Consider the following 18,870-nt stretch of genomic DNA (forward strand, 5'->3'; position numbering starts at 1 on the left):
TATTGTTGATTGGAAAAAGTGCACAAACAATATTGGCAACTTCATGACTTTAGTAGGGAATGCATCCAGAGACAAAGGAAGTTCCAATTTAAAGGATTTCTCCCTCCTTAAGAAACTCAACATCTCTATCAATCCCCCGGTAAGGCATCATCTATTGAATGTCATTTGGATCCTTCCAATGTATGGGTGAATAAAAGGAAATATGGATGGTGCCACTATTGGTACTCCGAAGTCTTGCGAGTGTGGAGCGATCTTTAGAAATTCATTAGGAGATCACGAAGGATCCTTCTCTTTCTTTATTGGTAACTACACTGCTTGGCTGGCTGAATTATTGGGTGTGATAATGGCTATGGAGATAGCTATTGAGAAGAAGTGGAGTAATATTTGGCTTGAGACTGATTCTATCATTGTTGCTAGGCTAGTTCACAATGTTAATTTGGTCCCTTGGTCCATTATAAACAGTTGGAATAATTGTCATTTCAATTTTAGGCATCATGGTTTCTTGTTAACTCACATCTACAAGGAAGGGAATTGTTGTGCAGATGCTATTACTAATTTAGGTTATAATTATAGAAACTTCACTTGGTACAACTATGTTGTCAAGGAAGCTAGGGAGGAATTATTGCTCAACAAGTTTGGTTTTCCCAAACTTAGGTTGATTTCCTCTTAAGGGGTTTTGCCCCCCCCCCTTTTTTGTTTGTATCTTCTTTTCCTTTTAATGGATTTTTTAGTTTAAAAAAACAATGCATTCTCAATATTATTGCTCAGGTCAGATTGGTTGGTAATCTCACGAAAATGTTGTCAAAATTTGTCCATGTATAACTTTTATATCCTTAAGAACTTTGGCATATCTATTCATCCTAGCAAGGCTTTAGTAATCATGGAGGTGCTTTAGACTCCCCCTTCCTTGGGGTGGATAAAGTGTAACGTTAATGGTCTTTCTAGAGTTTCTCCTCCTACAATTCATGTGGAGGCATATTGAGAAATGATGAGGCTTCTCATGTTGGGAGTTTTAGTGTCTTACTTGACGCTAACACTGCTTTGGTTGTAGAAATGAGTAGTGCCATGATTGCCATTTATAATACGGTGGGAGAACAGGAAAGGCTTCTCATGTTGGGAGTTTTAGTGTCTTACCGACTTTTATTTTATCCAATTGGAAAGGCTAAAAGAACAGGAAAGACCTTTTAAAAAGACTTGAGTTCGGGGGGTAGGTTATACAAAGGGAAGGTGTAAGCACCCTTTGCATCCATGGTTATCCATGGGCTCTTAATTGCTTAGCTCACTTTTTTGTTTGAATTGTTTGAAATGTGTAGTGTGTGATTAGAAAAGATTTTGAATAAGAACTTTAGCTTGTAAATAAGCGTAGCCTTTTTGAATTGATTTGAAAAAGAGTGGGAAAAGTATTTTTGATTTGAATTTGAATAGAGCAAGCATTTAAGAGAACCTACCCTAAGAGTTAATCTTTCTTGTTCTTTACGACTTTCGTTTGAAAGGGCTATCCATACCATAAGAAGGGTAGGAAGTCTTTTCATTGGATTTATCGGGTCATCAAGAATTATCGTTCACCATAAGACTGTCCCTACCATAAAGAGGGCAGGTAGTCTCAGAGAAGGACATAATAGTCATTTAGGCAACAGTAAGAACACCTTAGCAATCGAAGGGACTATCACCATTTAATCGAGGGACGAGATCATATTTATCGTAGGCAACTCGAAGGGACTATGATCTTTTATCGGAGGGACATGGTGATTTTGAATCGAAGGCAGCAAGCTAAGGTATCCCTACGCTCGAAGGGACTTGACTATTTGATCGAGAAAGCAAAAGGCAACAAGAGGGATCACCTTAAAGGTGTGTGTGTGCGCCAATCATGTGATTGTATTCGATTATATTTATCTTGTATAAATTATTCTAATTTAATTCAGGGGTTGCACTCCCTAATTACTAACCACGCAATAAATAATCGTGCGGAAATTAAAATTACGCTATTATAGTTTTATAGGTGGGGGATTTTACAATAAACACTTGTGGGGGAGATGCAAAAAATAAAGAGCGAGGAAATAGAACCTAATTAACTATTACATCAGAAAATATATTAAATAAAAAAACTCGAGCCAATGTCGAAGTCTTGATAAACCTGAAAAGCAACAAGGACCAGAAAATATGATTAGTGCGAGAAAGAACTATTTATCATGATTTTAATTAATTATTGGATTAAATTCTAATTAGTTAGTTGATTAAAAGTATGTGTAAAAAAACATTAAATTTTAATATTTAGAAAACAATTATTGATAAAGTTATATTAAAAAAAATCGAGTTTTCGATTAAAAATAAACAATTATCAAAATACAATATTATTGTCTGGAGGGAGTATGGTGGTCCTACAGCTTCGGATAAAACATTGTAAAAAAATAAAGTGTCTTTGGTGCGTCTCGAAACCCAAGACACTACACCTGCAAGCTTACGTTACCATCTGCGCCAAGATCACTAGTTGTCAATAATCAATCATAAAAAAACAAATATTAAATCTGAATTGGAATTTGAACTTTCACAATGGTCAAACGTGGGCCCCTCTTGCGTTGTGAGCGACCAATAAAAAGCAGAGAGAGGCGTTTGGTTGAACGACTAACCATAATTCGCCACTGCAGGGTCCAACCTTCAACGCCACTATTCATCATCTTCTTCTTTGCTTTCTACGAAAATACCTGCGGAATCATCTACCATTTTACCTGCGGATTTTGTTAGGATTCCCTGCAAGAATAAGAAAACTCACAAAAAACAGGGCATCAACGATAACCAACAGCATAGATCGACTAAAAGAATCTCCCTGAGCATGATGGTGGTATTCGTTTTTCCTGGAAATGCTTGTAAACCCGAAAACGAGAGCATGTAGGTTCTAATGCCCTAACAATGGCGGTCGTTGCTCCCCACGTTACAAATCCATGCTAACGACACAAACCTTCCTTAAACCATCCCAAGAACTCAAATAAAATGTTAGTTAGCATTAAAAAATATTAGCATGAAGCATATGAAAATTGAAACGTGAATGGAGATGTTGAGTATGAGCTACGCGTTTCAGGAGTTTAGAAGCTTAGTTCTTGGTCCCATCTTACCTTCTAATACCTCAGGAATGGAATGAAATCGCTAAAGGGCTTTGAAACTTGCTGTAGACGAGAGCCTCCCTTTCCCTAGTTTTTGAATCTTTAGAAACTTGAAAACCCTAGCTGCTTGGCCAAAAAATTTTGTCCTCCTTTGAGGCTGAAAATGTTGTGCTTATATAGAGGAGAGAATTAGGGTTGGAAATATAGATTTGAATCATAAGATTGATGAGAGAAAAATTGAAGAAAATTTTATTGAAAAATCAACATGAAACCTTTCTATAATTAATCCAGTCTTCTTTAAATCAAAATATTTGATTTTCTTGAACCCCAAGAGTGGCTTTGTGATTGAGGAAATCAAATCATTCATTAGTTTGAATTTATCTTATTTTTCTTTGATTTAAATTGAATAAAAATAAAAAATAAATAAAATAAAATTCCAAATTCTCCATCAACGAAATTCAATGGTTCTCATGGTGTTTCTTGGGCTTTCATATGATCCAAAATAAAGTCCCATGATTTAATTCTTTATTTTTGGTTTTTTACTTGATTTATTTGCCATTTAAATGAATAAAATTCAAATAAATAGAAATAAAAATGCCAAAAATATAAGGATGGTTTTGTAGGCCCTTTTGTGGATCATACATGTGCTCGGAATCCAAAACTTAGGCCCATTGATTCAAAAACGCAAAATTACTCAATTAGGTTTTCATGCGTTTCTTGAAAATTGCTCAACTTCAACCATGCATATCTCTCCCAATTTTAATCCTATGAAGGTGTTATTGACCATTTTAGAAATCTCAAGATGTCCTCTAAAATCTTCTTTTGGTTTCATCTCAATTGAGTTTACCATGTTCACGTACCATTCTTTGCGAAAAAATGACTTTTTGCTGGCTTTCAAAAGGACCTATAATGTTTTGACTTATATCTCTTATGCGGAAGCATTTCTTGCCCTTGGGCCCAACATCAAAGTTGTAGAGAATTGAATTTCCTTGAGAAAAAGCTTTGATTGAGGAATTTTTGATAAAGCATGAGAGAGATATGGTCAGTCAAAGTTCAGTTGACTTTCTCCTTTAAAACCCTAATTTTGAAACTTTGAGTTTTGTTGATTTCTGAACTTTCCTTGATGAATCATGATCAACCCTTGATCAAATGATGAATGATACTTCAAAATAAGGATGTTGACCAAAAATCAGGAATTTTAACTGTACTTTGACCACAGTTGACTTTTAGGTCAAATTAGTCGACTATTAACTTTCTGAACAATTGACTGAGCAATCCTTGGAATTGAAGCTTGTATTTTGTCATAGAGATAGTTTGAAACATCATGAACCATCTGAAATCCCTTAGAGACCTTGATTCATTCATTTTCTTCAGAGAATTCAAAACCCTAGTTCAGGAGGTCATTGTCTAGGAAAGTGTGCCCTTGCGTGTTGAACTTTGGTGTGAGTTTTGGAAGGTGAAATGAGATGGGCAAATTTTGGGGTATGACACCATTGAAAAAGCTAAAGATCTTAATTGGAAGAAGATTTGGCTCGAAACGGATAATCTTTTGGTTGTGCAAGCTTTTTGTTACCCTAATTTAGTCCCTTGTTGAATCGAGTCTCGTTGGCTCAATTGTTTATACTACAGCCAATCCATTAATTTCATAATTTTTTATATTTATAAGGAAGCTAATTGTTGTGTTGATAATCTTACTATCATAGGTCTAAAAACTAAAGTTTTCTTTTGATATTCTCAAATCTATCATGATATTGTTAGGAATTCCTTGCTAGATGAAACTAATATTCCTAGACTTAGACTTCACTATTAAGAGATCTTGGTTTGATCGTATTTATGTTCTTGTAATTCTTTTTCTTTTTAATTTTCTTTTTATTTTTTAATTTAAGAAATAAATAATAATAATAATAATAATAATATGTATGAAATACGCTTACGTTTTTTCAACTCTCATCTAAGTATTGTCTTAACCAATAGTTTAGGCATGCTCAAACTATTAGAAATTTTAATCTACCTCATAATAAATCTTCTTCGTATGAGGTTTATCTCTCCAAAAAAGAACATTACAATTAACACATCGGTTACAAAAACCAAACAAAAAATTACAGAGCGAGGTGGATTGAGGTGTGCACAAATGTTTGATAAAAATTAATAGAAAAACATTGTCTTTCATTTTCAATAACAAACAATTACAAGTTTTAATAAAGAGTGTGTCAAGGAAGCCGAAGAGAGGGGATTAAAAAGAGAATGTTCTTAATATTTTTTTTAATAAATAATAGGTTTAATTGTATTTTTTGTCGGCTATGTATGAGGAACTCAAAGGTAGTAGCCAACAAGTGGTTGCGTGGCGAAAAGTGCTGTTTCATAACCTGGCTAGACCGAGAGCAATGCATATTTTGTGGAGAGCCTGTCACAATAGTCTGGCAACGAAGGAAAGACTGTGCAGATTTGGTATGCTTGCTAATATGGAATGCGGTTTTCGTGGTGCTATTGAGACTTTGCAGCATATGCTCTTTGAGTGTAATGCTACGAAATTGATTTGGCAAGAAGTTTTAAAGTGGTTGCAGATTCGCCATACTCCTTTGGGCTGGAAGGATGAATTGGCGTGGATACTTGAACAATGTAATAGGAAAGGCTGGAGATGTACCATACTTAAATGTGCTTTCACAGAAGCAATTTATGAAATCTGGTGCCATAGAAATAGAGTATGCTCGGAGAACATGGATAGGCCCAATAGTGATAATATAGTTCTAAAAATTGTGGACAATGTTATTTACAGATGTTGGACTAAGGTGCAACTTAGACAACATGTAGGAAAACTTATGCTACCTTAGGGAGTTACCTTAGGACATGAGTTATTCTCCCAGGTTCCTGTGAATGTTGGATCATATGATCGCCTGCTTGTATTGGTTTTTTGAATCCTCAATAAAGTCATTTTTTATTCAAAAAAAAATTGTATTTTTTGTCTCTCTATTATCCATTTTTTTGGGTTTTGGTCTCCCTATTTTAAAATCTGGAATTTTAGTCCCTATATTTTTGTTTTTTTGAGGATTTTGGTCCCCTGCAAATTCGAAGGCAATTTTAAATGAAATGACGCTCTTAATGATGATGTGTCAGTGCCAGTAATCTGTTCAAAAAAATTATTTTTATTTAATATTTATGTTGAACATGTCATTAGTCTGAATTTCATTTCATTAAAAATTGCCTTCGGATTTGTAGGGGGACCAAATTCCTCAAAAAACTAAAACAAAGGGACTAAAATTCCAGATTTTAAAATAGGGGGACCAAAACCCAAAAAAATAATAATTGGGAGACCAAAATTGCAATTAAGTCTAAATAATATTATTAAATGTATTATAGAATATTAACTTATTATTTAATATTTATTTAGATAATTAATAAATAGTTAAAATATACGCTCACTATTCTTAAGTGTTTACAAACCGGTTTATTTTGGTTTTAAAAAATCCAATATTTAAACCATCAAAATTATATAGATTGAATTTTCATTTTTTTTTTATAAAATTCAAAATAAACCAAATAAAAAATAATGGTTTAAATTGATCAGATAAATTAGAAATAAATGTGTAAAAATATTTTTTTTAAAATCTAATATATCAACTAAATTTTTATAATAATATAAAATTGTTATTTTTTCGTTTCTTTATATAGATTGTGAATGTCATAAATGACGTTTAATTTTTTTTCTTCTTGAAGTTGTATATTTTATATTAGTTTTTATAATAATAATGATATAAATCATATGAATTAATATTATTGTTTCGGGTAGACGGGTTCGCGGATATAATTTTTAAAATCTGTTATCCGAACCAATGAACATTGAGTTTTATTGATTTGGTTCCGATTTTGCCCAAACTAAAAAATATCCGATCCAAACACTTTGATTCGGTTTAGATTTTAATTTGGTTAGAATTAAAAAAAATATCTGATCCAAACATCTTAAATTTTGATTTGGATTCTAATTTAATTCGGATTTGCCCGAACCAATTAATACCCCAATCAATCCTATTGACAGGTGCGCTCATTTGTTTTACAGGGCCAACGAAAATGTCGGCTCAATGTCATGTACTTAATTTCTTTTTTCTGTTTAAAATGTTGTGTAATTTAAAAATTTGTGGTAGAACAGAGTGTATTTTAAAAATATAGGAAAAAAAAAGGGTTGGCAAAAGAACAAAATGCTACTATATGCCTCCCAAAAAATATCCACCGATTTTTTTGAAAGTCGAAAGGAAAATAATTTATAACAAAAGGAGAATGGTTTGATAGTTATCATACTTTGATATGACTATACATACATTATTTCAATCTATATATAGTTAGATATTTGATATTTGTCAAGACACATGTCCTCCATCCAACGAACGTGTTTGTTTCACACGCGCTTATATCAAATGGAACTCATAAAACCACGATACCTAACTAAAAATATGTGCATTTCCCGCGAAGTCTAAAAAAAATATCTTCATCTTTTTTCTAATAAAAAAATCAGAATAAAAATATCTTGTTCTTTTTATAAAAAAAATTAAAATTAAAATATCTTACTCTTATGACGTGGTGAGAAAGAATTTACCCATAGATATTTTCGAACAAAATATCTCTCTACTTACAATGTTTTATAATATTGACCCTTTCTTCTTTTAATCTACCCGTCATTTTTCAACTAATTACAAACATGCCATCCCTTAATTACAGTAAAATTTACACACATACCCTTTCGCAAATTATAATATTAGTAAGGGTATTTCCGTCATAAAAATTCAAACATTCTTCCTTATTACATACTCCTAGTTTTGAGTTATTGTCAGAAACAAAAAAAACAGAACAAGTTTGTTTCTTCAGACATTCTAGAGAGAGAGATTGAAGAGAGAGAGAGATTGAAGAGATGGCTATGGCTAGAGATAAAGAAGAAGATGAAGAGGTACAGAATCAAAATCAAAAGGGTGGGAAGAGGATGAAATGCATGAACACGATGATGAAGAATGAACAAGAAAACCAAGTTGTTGATGAAGAAGAAGATGAAAGTGAGCTTCCATTGAAACCAGAGTTTTTCTTCTACCCAACAACTCCAACTTCCTTTGTTGTATCAGATGCACTTGAATCAGATTTTCCAATCATTTATGTCAATAAAGTGTTCGAAATTTCAACTGGGTATCGTGCTCATGAAGCCCTTGGTCGCAACTGGTAAGATTTTGGGGTTTCACTTTTTTTTTTTTTTATGAATTTTAGATTTAAATTTTTTGTAAAGTTTATAAATTTACATCATTTAATTTTGACCCAATTTGTTTAAACGGTGAAAATGATTCTATTCTTTCAGATCTAGACAAACCACATTTTTCATGGAATCAATTATTTCTAAATTTGAGATTTGTGCTTGTGAAAAAGATCTTGTTTTTGAAGATATTTGATACTTTTCATTTCTTTATTACTAGATATTTGTGTTGGAATATTTTGACTAGGTTCACTTTTGAAAAAATATTCCTCTAATTGCTTTGAAATTTCTTGTTTTTACAGCCGGTTCTTACAGTATAGAGATCCTCGAGCTCAGAGGCGGCATCCTTTGGTGGATCCGGTTGTGGTGTCTGAGATTAGAAGATGTCTTGAGGAAGGTATTGAGTTCCAAGGTGAACTTTTGAATTTCAGGAAGGATGGTACTCCTTTGGTGAATAGACTCAGGCTTACACCAATTCATGATGATGATGGAGTTGTGACACATGTGATAGGTATTCAAATCTTTTCGGAGGCGAATATTGATCTTAACCATGTTTCGTATCCGGTTTATAGAGAGACTTGCATTCAAGATGTTGATAAAAGTAGTACTAAATATTCTCCGAAGAGTGGAAGATTGTTGTACAGTCCGCAGCAGCAGCAGAGGCGAGAGATGTGTGGCATTCTTCAGCTCTCTGATGAAGTCTTGGCGCATAATATTTTATCGCGTTTGACACCGAGGGATGTTGCGTCAATTGGTTCTGTTTGCAGGAGGATCCGTCAATTAACGAAGAACGAGCATGTTAGGAAGATGGTTTGTCAAAATGCATGGGGCAAAGAAGTGACAGGTACATTGGAGCTGATGACCAAGAAGTTAGGATGGGGCCGTTTGTCTCGAGAGCTTACTACTCTCGAGGCTGTTTGCTGGAAAAAAGTGACAGTTGGAGGCGGAGTCGAGCCGTCCCGCTGCAATTTCAGCACTTGTGCTGCAGGAAATAGACTTGTATTGTTTGGAGGTGAAGGAGTTGATATGCAGCCTATGGATGATACTTTTGTTCTAAACCTCGACGCTAAAAATCCAGAATGGCAAAGGGTCATCGTGAAAGCATCCCCGCCAGGACGGTGGGGTCACACGCTCTCTTGCTTAAATAGTTCTTGGCTAGTGGTTTTCGGTGGATGCGGTAGGCAAGGTTTACTCAATGATGTGTTTGTGCTTGACTTGGATGCTCAACAACCAACATGGAAGGAGGTCTTCGGCGGAGCACCACCTCTTCCTCGATCATGGCACAGTTCTTGCACAATTGAAGGTTCCAAATTGGTTGTCTCAGGCGGTTGCACGGATGCCGGAGTGCTTCTTAGTGACACATATTTGCTCGATCTAACAATAGACAATCCTACATGGAGAGAAATTCCAACTCCATGGACTCCGCCGTCTAGGTTAGGACACTCGCTCTCGGTCTATGGTAGGACGAAGATTCTCATGTTTGGTGGACTTGCCAAGAGTGGACACTTACGGTTAAGATCAGGTGATGCTTATACAATTGATTTAGAAGCTGAACAGCCACAATGGAGGCAACTAGAATGCAGTGCATTCACTGGTTTAGCAAATCAAAACGCTGTTGTACCTCCTCCTAGACTAGATCATGTTGCGGTAAGCATGCCTTGTGGGAGGATTATTATATTTGGAGGTTCCATCGCAGGTCTTCACTCGCCGTCTCAGCTATTTCTATTGGACCCGGCCGAAGAAAAGCCGACATGGAGGATCCTCAATGTTCCGGGGCAACCACCTAAGTTCGCTTGGGGTCATAGCACTTGTGTGGTTGGAGGGACTAGGGTTTTGGTGTTGGGTGGACATACCGGAGAGGAATGGGTACTAAACGAGTTGCATGAGTTATGCCTGGCAAGTCGACAGGACTCCGATATGTAATGAATGATCACTTCTAAAACAAAACAACTGAGCTAGATCCTCTACGGACAATCTATTCGAATCTCGATCATTGGACTGAGCGATCGAGATATGGTTGATCTGACTGGCTGGGGAGGATCTAATTTGAAGACAAAGTGTATCACTTCTCTCAAGACAAGTTTTTGGTCACAAAAGAAAGGCTTTTCTTCTGCCTTTAGCAGTTTGGTTTTGTTTATAAAATATTGTATCATTGTTATATGATGACATTTGTATTATGAGTATATTTACTAAGGTTCTTATTTGATTTATGGCTCTATGAAACCTTGTATATCAGAGATTTTGGGTGTTGTATTGTATCATTCCTCCTTTTACAAATATTATTTAATAGTGATTCTTTTATTATTATTTTTTTATACATATAAGCAATCTAACTTAAATTTTTTAAAATTATTTATTATAAATATATATTTCATCAATTTATTATTATTTTTATTTTTAGAAATTTTGGAATAATTAAATCAAAGAGGGAAAATTATACCCTGTACTCCAACGTTTATCCCAATACCCCTACAATTTTAAAAAAAATTCCAATTTTATCCTTTTTTTTTATTTTTTTTATTTTTTTTATTTTTACTGTTTGTACGGACGAATGATCACTGTGACGTTGCCTGAACCGGATATCCCAAGATGCAGATTTCCGGTTAGTAAAATCTAAAACCGGACAACCCAGGGGTGGGAGTTCCGGTTCGTTTCTTGTCAATTTTGCGCAACCGGATATCCCAGGGGTGGGTGTTCCGGTTATGCTTTTCTCAGAAATTCAACAACGACAAGAAAAAGTTTTCCCTGCTTCCTCAATAAACGAACACCAACAGCAACATGAACAAAAACGCCAACTTTCGCGACCTCACGATTGTCGTTCTCTCTCAATCTCGTCTCTGCCTCTCTCTCTAAGCTAACGGCTCTCAAACTTCTCTCTCACGGTCTCTCACGTTTGATTCGTTCACGGCAAGCATAAATCAGACAACAAGGTTCAAATTGAATGTGTAACAAGAATAAATGATTCAAATTTAGTAACAACAAATCAATGGTGATTCGACTCAGGCAATGGTACATGTTAACACAAGCAAAGGTTCAAAATAAAAGTTACCGACTCCGAATGTTCTCGGAGGGACGAATCCACGGTGAGCTTGTATTTGATTCTCTTCTGATTTCGATAATGCTCCTCTTCTATTTCGATCGGTGACGATGCTTCGTTGTTGCTATTGTATGCGTTGGATTCTGAATGAAGGTTGCCGTGTTGTGTTGCTACTTCGTCGGTATTGTTGCTGAAGGTTGTGCGGTGATATCGTTGTTGAAGCTGTGTGATTTGGTTGTCAAAGCGTTGTCGAAGTGTGGGTTAAGTATGACTATGAGTTTTAAGGATGCATTCTGGTTGTTGAAGATGAGGATGAGGGTTGCGCAAAAATGAGAAAAGCATAACCGGAACACCCACCTCTGGGATATCCGGTTGCGCAAAATTGACAAAAAAGGAACCGGAACTCCCACCCCTGGGTTGTCCGGTTTTGGATTTTACTAACCGGAAATCTACATCTTGGGATATCCGGTTCAGGCAACGTCACAGTGATCATTCGTCCGTACAAACAGTAAAAATAAAAAAATAAAAAAAATAAAAAAAGTTAAAAGTAAAAAAAAAGATAAAATTGAAATTTTTTTAAAATTGTAGGGATATTGTGGTATAATTTTCCAAAGAGGAAATAAAAGCATAGGGATACGGGGTTGGGCCAGCCCATGAAGTTAAGGGTTTTTAAAAATTTAATTAAATTGCGAAGAGTAGGGTTTCTCACAGCTTCATTCGGGTCTTCTCCTCTTCACAAATCTACTGCGTAAGTTTTCTTCTGCATTTCTATCTCTTCGATTCACCATTCAGCCATGCGTTGCTTCGCAAATTTATTAAAAATTGTCGTTTTCGATTACTGTCACTGTGTTCATTCCGAAATTGATTTCGCTGTTGCAATGATTGTTTATTAGTTTTCATTATTTCACGTTGGAAATACGATTTCAATAATCATGATTCGGTGTTATATTCTGCTCCGATCTGTGATTGCGTTTGAAAGTTTTTACAACGAATTATGATCTGAACTAATTTGTATTTTTCAGAAACCTAATTCTAGATTTGTGTAATTTTAGATTTATAACTTTCAATATGGTTGTTTTTTTGTGCAGAATGGATACTCAAGTGAAGAATGCTAAGGTTGAGACAATTGTTGGGCGCACTGGTTCAAGAGGACAGGTCACTCAAGTTAGAGTCAGTTTTCTGGATGACCCGAGCCGTCGCATTATGAGGAATGTCAAAGGACCTGTCAGAGTGGGTGATATCCTCACTCTACTCGAGTCTGAAAGAGAAGCAAGGAGGTTGCGCTAGAGGAATATACTAAAGTTTCTGGTTCTGTATTTAATAAATCATTGGTTTTTGGGGGCATCTTGTGTTGATAGCCAAAATGTTATTATGAAACACTTATATTGTGCACTTGTTATGATTTGGTCAGGCGTTGGGCAAACCTTTGATTCGACTCCTTATAAATAATGAATTGCATTTTTGTTTGTTATAATTAGCTTTGATTCTTAGTGTTTGATTTTGCAAGTGAAATCACATTTTGGGTGTGCGTAATATTTCATTTGGTAGCAAAATATATCCTGCAATCTTCATTTTGAGATAAGGCAAATTTCATTTTTTTGGGAGGAAGGCAATGTCTCTATTTTATGGTTTCATAAATAAAATATTGCAGGGCGTAATCTCTTAATCTCTGCAATGCAATACGCATTATTTTGTAGTCACGGCATTTGTATTTCATTTCAATGTGTATCCAATTGGATTTCAGCACGCAAAGCCATCTGATATGAAAATAGCCAGAGTTCAATTAGCAGTAATGATTTGTGCTGCTATCTACTTTACAATTGGTTTATTTGGTTATCTCTTATTTTAAGGTTTAACACAATATGAGACATTCTAGTCAATTTTTTCCAGAGTGCTGATTATGCTGTTGGTTCATTCTTCAATAGTTTAATTCGGGCAAGCTATGCACTCCACATTAGGCTAGTATTCCCAGTATTGAATTTCTCTTTGAGAGCCGACACGATTCTTTCCCAAGAAGCTTCTACTAGCCACAGACAACAAGAGCTTTGTGACTCTCACTCTTGTCGCTTGCCTACTTTCCTTGGCACTATAGTTAAGGGATGCTCTTAGAATATCTACAAGAAATGACAAAATTATAGCACTAGTTATGATTATACTAGCTTTAGTGACAGGTGCAATTGCAATTTCCACCAACATATACAATGCTTTTTAGTAGCAAGTCTTAAAGTTGGTGTAAAAACATTCTAGGTGCATTTTTTAGTTTACGATCGATGTCTTGCTGTAAAAATCATATATGTTGAAAGAAATTGTTGTGTATAATATCAAAGGTAGTCAATCCTTACCCTTGCTGTCACTTCTTTCTGTTTTACAACCCTCTCACTTCTTTATGTAGCACGGACATTCTGAAAAAAGTTATCCAAGGATTGTTCAGTTTTTGCTGTTGATAATGGGAAAGTTGTGTTCAAGAGAGATGGAACATCGCCTACAAACTGTGCCGATTTAAAGGGTTTTTTTATTCAACGTGTTATTGTAGGTCGTCGAGTTGGGTTGCACGGTTAGATTCAGTGGAAATTCAGCAAGAGTTCAAAATTACTGAATGATGATATGCAAGATTTAATCCTGTCAGATTCATCTTGCTACCAAGCTGTAGATCAAGAGTCTTATGGCAGCAGTGATAAGGAGTCCTGTCGTAGGTTTTATCTCTGCAGTTACACCGGCATCCAGGTAAAAGATAGGCTAAAAGCAATACTTAACGAGGTAGTTTCAGTTTGTGCCCCAATATGGGAGGAGATTCTCTTTAGTGGTTTTCTTCTCACATCTTAAAATCAATTGATCGTGAGAACTATAGTATCTTGAAATCAAGACAGAGAAGGACATGAGGGACGACTCAATACATGAGATAAGCCATTGCCGAGTTTTGCAGCAGAAGGGTGTGAAATGTTCTTTAATAGACACTGGTAGAGCAGGTGAAGAAGGACTTCAGACAATTGAAATCATTGGATCCTGATCAATTAAAATGTTTCTCGGTGTTACCGCATCCGTGACTAATTGGGATGCTGAAGGAACTTGTTGAGTATTGTTTTGGAAGATAATCCTTTGGTGGACTTTGTTGAGCTTCAAGGTCTGATTTTAAGCGGAGTTATTAGAGGAGCCTTGGATATGGTAAGTTTCTATTGCTTCTCTAAGTTGACATATTATACTTCATGCTTTCAACATTTAAGAACATAACATATAATAATTTGATTGCTAGTCTTCTGAAATTTGAGTATTTTTCTCAAATATGAAATAGATTAGTCATGATTTTGTCCTGATTTTTCTACATTCCTTCTCAGGTATCAATGAAGGCTGAGGTCACTTGGCGACGTGATGCGCTTCGAGGTGATGATGTGTTTGAGTTGCAAGTAAAACTTCTCAAGCAAGTTCCAGAAGAGTATCCATATAAGGATGATGAGTAGTAATATTTTGCTTTGCAATGTTGTACTACATCATCCCAAGTATTAGATTATTATATTTCTTCCTTGTGTGCATCTTGACAAAACTTAAATACAATAGAAAATCTTTAATTAAATCATTATGGTATTGGGATTTTATAGATTCTTAAATTGCTCATCATGTCTTCATTATTCTGTTATTATGGGCTTGATGCATATGTTTCACACCTGACTTTAAATTTGAGTGTCTTTAGTCTAAAAAACAAAAACAAAAAAATTATGAAAAAGAAAGATTGAATGAAAAATTGGTGCCTAACTTTTAATTTGGGCGTCTTTATTCTAGAAAATCTTACTTGGTCAATGTTTGGTTACCCTTCCCGGTAGAAAGCATGAGAATCAATTCCAAACTTGTAATATCAATTATGTAGTGTTTGACATTCTCAAACAATCTGCTGCCACTGTGTTTTTTCTGGTTCATAATTGATTTTTTATGAAGCTATAATTCATAGCTTCTTGAAATCAATTCTCCTTTTCTATCAATTTTTTTTGTCCTTCAATTGAACAATAATATCCTTAACTTTCAACATTTTTTTTCCCTTCAATTGAACAATAATATCCTTAACTTTCACTTTTTTTTTATCCTTTTTGTTATTTACACATCCAAAAGCAATTTTGATAAAAATATCCAAACAATATTTTTCATACAAATCATTTTGTTATAAATATATCCAAACATAAATCACTTTACATTAAAATCAATTTTAACTAAAACCAATTTCTTTAAAATTAATTTTTTTCACCACAAAACCAAACACAATTATTTATAACTCATTTATCCTTCAATTGTAAACTCCAAAATATGAGTTAAGGTCAAACTTTAAAAAGGCATTACTTCTCTGACTAATTCTCACCACAAAACCAAACACACACTTATTTGCAACTCATTTATTCAATTGTACGCCCCTAAATATGAGTTAAGGTCAAATTCTCTCACCAAGTCTCACCGGTAGTGGCACAAAATCTAAAAATGTCTCTTTAAATTCGGAATCTCGAAGTACATCTTCGAACACACCTATTTACACTAAATCAATGTGTAATTGAGCAAGACCTTCATTTTTGCCTTTTAATTTAGTCTGAATATGTATCTTCAAAATAATTTCATATCATACACATCCATTCATAATTGAGTCATACTCTTCTTTTGTCATAGTTTAATCCAGAGATGCATCTTCATAACATATAGATATGCACTTTGCATAATCACTCTTTAGATAGTAAATTTTGACATATTTTTAGAAATACATCAATATAATAATATAATAGACCATATATTATAACTATATTATCCTAATAAATTCTTTATCAATTAAACCATACACTGGTCTAATAAGATGAAAATTGCAATATATAGTCAAAATAAGTTAAATTACAATCAAAATAACAAATCAACAAATGATAATACTTGATCGTACCTGATCAGAAGGATCGTCGTAGGCTGCTCGGACTGGATCTTCTAGGAAGGAGGAGGGGGGTGTACCTGCAAGGTACTCCAATGCCAAAGTAAGATGACGAGCAAAGGAGCGCAAGTACTAGCTAAGAGTGAGTAAGAATTGAATACCTGACCCTCTAGTTAAAGAGGGTATATATAGCCCCCAGCGCTGGGCCATGATCTCGCTATTGGGTTGGATTCCCAAGCCCAACTAGGAGACTGCCAGGTTTCCTGAGCGGAAATATCGGAGGTGCGTGTACGCCCTCTGTCCTGGTTAACCGCTCCGAAGTCCAAGGGAAGACGCGGTCTTTTAGGAGCCGCGTGGGATCCGAGTTATTCGGAGGATTGGATATGAAAGAGCCCTGCGCGGAGCAGGGTCCTCGGCAGGGATGATGTCCGGGGGAGAATGTCCGCCGAGCACGGTGTTGGTGCCGAGCGAGGTTTGTCGGAAGGCCATGAACTATACATGGGCCTCTAAGGCTTATTGGGCCGAAAGCGGTGCTGGGCCTAGCCTTGGCCCAGTCCAGAACAGGAGCCCCCCAAGTCGGAGTTTTCTGGTTAAGAAACTGTGACTTTGCTTCTACGCTCGGACCCCCGTTTCTCGTGGTTGCTCGGAGGAAAATCCAGTGGTGGGCGAAACGTCACGCGTGGGAGCCACGCGCTGACGTGGCATAGGCATTGATGGCCTAGGGTCTAGGAGGCGGCGCCTGTCAGGAGAGGTGACGCTTCGCCTTCCGAGCCTTTTTTCCTATAAAAGGGGGCGAATTCTCTCACAAGGGAATTTTCCATCCTCTATTTATCTGCTCGGCTACGATCAAGGGTTCCTCGGGGAACAGTTTCCAGCTCGTTCGTCATATCAAGATCGTTGCTTAGCGAAGGATTCTCCCCGGCCATCTACATCATGTCTGCAAGTAAGTTCGTTTAGCCTGTCGTTGCTTTACTATTTTTCATAGAATTTGTGTTTCGCTTTCGAGGTCTTCGCCAACGTCATCCTCCCCGGGTTATCTAAGCGATGCCCGGGGGTCAGCGTGGGTTGGCAGGCCGGAGTACGTTGGCGTTAAACTGCTTAAGATAAGCTTTCCGGTTGTCGTGTCATCTGTGAGTCCTCGGCTGACGAGTGTTGTTCCTCGATGGGGTTTGGCCGGGGGCTCCGCTGCTCCTGCTCTACCCTTTCGCTTGCCTTGCGGTGGAAGGGTGGATTTGATAGACCATCGAATTCACTTCTCCCTTCTGCGTGCAGGTGAATCAGATTCGAGCGCTACCTCAGGAACTGGCTCGGACACCGACTCGACGACCAGTGATTCCGACAGCTCGACGGCAACTAGTTCCGACGTCGAAATTATTGAGGAAGATGGCACTCCCGCGGCCGAAAGCGTTCACACGGGATCCCCTGGTTCGAATGCCGAGGGAGGGGTTTCTCCTATGCCGTTATTTAGTTATGAACATACCGTTGCGCCCGATTGGATAGCCGAGGAGGCTCTGTCTGTTGTTTCTCGGTATACCGCGTCTCTGGATGGGGCGTTTACAGAAATTGAGGTCCTGGGGGAAGGAGATCCGCCCAATTATCAAATAGGTTGCCCGTCTCCAGACGAACGCGTGTGCTCTCGGTTTGCCGGGGACGGATTTGCGATGTACGATTACGTGTTTAGGGAGCTCGGCTTCCGGTTACCCTTCTCTGATTTTCAGGTTTCAGTCATGGCGTTTCTATCTCTGGCACCGTCCCAAATTCATCCGAATGCCTTTGCCTTTATGCGGGCATTCGAGATTGTTTGTGAGTATTTGGGTATAGGTGCAACGTCTGCGTTGTTCGGAAGGTGTTTTCGTGTTCAACGGCAGGCGTCGAACGGGCGGTACAGCTGGGTTTCGTTCAGGAACGCCGAGCGTAAACTCTTCGGAATGTATACTGACTCCGTGAAGGGTTTTAAGGATCGATACTTCGTTGTCCGCCCCCTAAGTCCAACGGCCTATTCTTCGGTGTCGGATATGGTGGCCGAGCGGGATGCCGAGGGGGAGATAGTAAGGGATGAACATGGGCAGGAAGTAAAGGAGTTCTGCACGACGTTTCCATTTTTCTGGTGGAAGGGTCATTTTGCGTCTCCTCCGAAATACTACGCTTGGGAGGACGATGACTTGGATGATCAAGACCGGGAGTCGTACTCGGTCCTCTGCAAATACGTAGATAGCTTTACCCTGTCTCGTTGGGTGACGAGGAATGGAGATCCCATACTGAACGAGGACGGGGTGCCGATCACGGAGCAGCGGCCTATTAATACCAAGGCTTTGCTAGCTTGTCGGACTCCCGAGGAGACCTGGGCGTTGTTAGGTTGTGTACATTCCCCTTGCTTTGTGATCTCTGTCCGGTATTTTGCTAACTCGTTTATTTATTTATTTTTTTCTTTGCAGAGGCGATGCCGGAGAAGGAGGATAATATCCTGAAACAGGCATTGGATGCGAGGAAGAATCAGAAGAGGAAGAACCAGGGTACCGGAGCTGGAGAGAACTCAGGCTCGGCAGGCTCTCCTCACAAGATTCATGTCGACGAGAGGTTACCCAAGAGACCTCGTGCTTCCGAGGGGGGACGTCCAGAC

At 37.2% G+C, this 18,870-nt stretch overlaps 5 protein-coding genes across 5 annotated transcripts; all 5 read left to right on the forward strand.

The window, feature by feature from the left end:
* The first annotated feature begins 202 nt into the window (after window positions 1-202).
* On the forward strand, window positions 203-670 carry LOC131606055 (uncharacterized). The gene has a single exon (XM_058878341.1). The coding sequence runs from the start codon at window positions 203-205 to the stop codon at window positions 668-670; it is 468 nt and encodes a 155-aa protein (XP_058734324.1).
* Window positions 671-5,398: 4,728 nt separating this feature from the next.
* On the forward strand, window positions 5,399-5,929 carry LOC131606056 (uncharacterized). Its single transcript, XM_058878342.1, has one exon. It carries the CDS (start codon window positions 5,399-5,401, stop codon window positions 5,927-5,929), a length of 531 nt encoding a protein of 176 aa, XP_058734325.1.
* A 1,984-nt stretch (window positions 5,930-7,913) lies between these two features.
* Window positions 7,914-10,612, forward strand: LOC131604026 (adagio protein 3). The gene is made up of 2 exons (XM_058876516.1): window positions 7,914-8,297; window positions 8,628-10,612. Exons 1-2 carry the CDS (start codon window positions 7,999-8,001, stop codon window positions 10,246-10,248), a joined length of 1,920 nt encoding a protein of 639 aa, XP_058732499.1. The 5' UTR covers window positions 7,914-7,998; the 3' UTR covers window positions 10,249-10,612.
* Window positions 10,613-11,970: 1,358 nt separating this feature from the next.
* LOC131608252 (small ribosomal subunit protein eS28-like) lies at window positions 11,971-12,836 on the forward strand. Its single transcript, XM_058880166.1, has 2 exons — window positions 11,971-12,110; window positions 12,451-12,836. Exons 1-2 carry the CDS (start codon window positions 12,016-12,018, stop codon window positions 12,647-12,649), a joined length of 294 nt encoding a protein of 97 aa, XP_058736149.1. The 5' UTR covers window positions 11,971-12,015; the 3' UTR covers window positions 12,650-12,836.
* Window positions 12,837-14,024: 1,188 nt separating this feature from the next.
* LOC131606057 (uncharacterized) lies at window positions 14,025-14,817 on the forward strand. The gene is made up of 3 exons (XM_058878343.1): window positions 14,025-14,086; window positions 14,425-14,524; window positions 14,695-14,817. The coding sequence occupies exons 1-3, from the start codon at window positions 14,025-14,027 to the stop codon at window positions 14,815-14,817; spliced, it is 285 nt and encodes a 94-aa protein (XP_058734326.1).
* The last annotated feature ends 4,053 nt before the right edge of the window (window positions 14,818-18,870 follow it).

Source organism: Vicia villosa, linkage group LG5, assembly GCF_029867415.1.
Source record: "Vicia villosa cultivar HV-30 ecotype Madison, WI linkage group LG5, Vvil1.0, whole genome shotgun sequence".
NCBI lineage: Eukaryota > Viridiplantae > Streptophyta > Magnoliopsida > Fabales > Fabaceae > Vicia > Vicia villosa.

What these genes read in the sequence shown, in the direction of transcription:
- LOC131606055 (XM_058878341.1), top strand. Translation starts at nt 203, where the DNA reads ATGGATGGTGCCACTATTGGTACTCCGAAGTCTTGCGAGTGTGGAGCG.
- LOC131606056 (XM_058878342.1), top strand. Translation starts at nt 5,399, where the DNA reads ATGTATGAGGAACTCAAAGGTAGTAGCCAACAAGTGGTTGCGTGGCGA.
- LOC131604026 (XM_058876516.1), top strand. Translation starts at nt 7,999, where the DNA reads ATGGCTATGGCTAGAGATAAAGAAGAAGATGAAGAGGTACAGAATCAA. An exon ending in GAAGCCCTTGGTCGCAACTG is followed by an intron (nt 8,298 to 8,627) that starts GTAAGATTTTGG and finishes TTGTTTTTACAG; the next exon opens with CCGGTTCTTACAGTATAGAG.
- LOC131608252 (XM_058880166.1), top strand. Translation starts at nt 12,016, where the DNA reads ATGAAGTTAAGGGTTTTTAAAAATTTAATTAAATTGCGAAGAGTAGGG. An exon ending in CCTCTTCACAAATCTACTGC is followed by an intron (nt 12,111 to 12,450) that starts GTAAGTTTTCTT and finishes TTTTTTGTGCAG; the next exon opens with AATGGATACTCAAGTGAAGA.
- LOC131606057 (XM_058878343.1), top strand. Translation starts at nt 14,025, where the DNA reads ATGGCAGCAGTGATAAGGAGTCCTGTCGTAGGTTTTATCTCTGCAGTT. An exon ending in GCAGTTACACCGGCATCCAG is followed by an intron (nt 14,087 to 14,424) that starts GTAAAAGATAGG and finishes GGGATGCTGAAG; the next exon opens with GAACTTGTTGAGTATTGTTT. An exon ending in TTAGAGGAGCCTTGGATATG is followed by an intron (nt 14,525 to 14,694) that starts GTAAGTTTCTAT and finishes ATTCCTTCTCAG; the next exon opens with GTATCAATGAAGGCTGAGGT.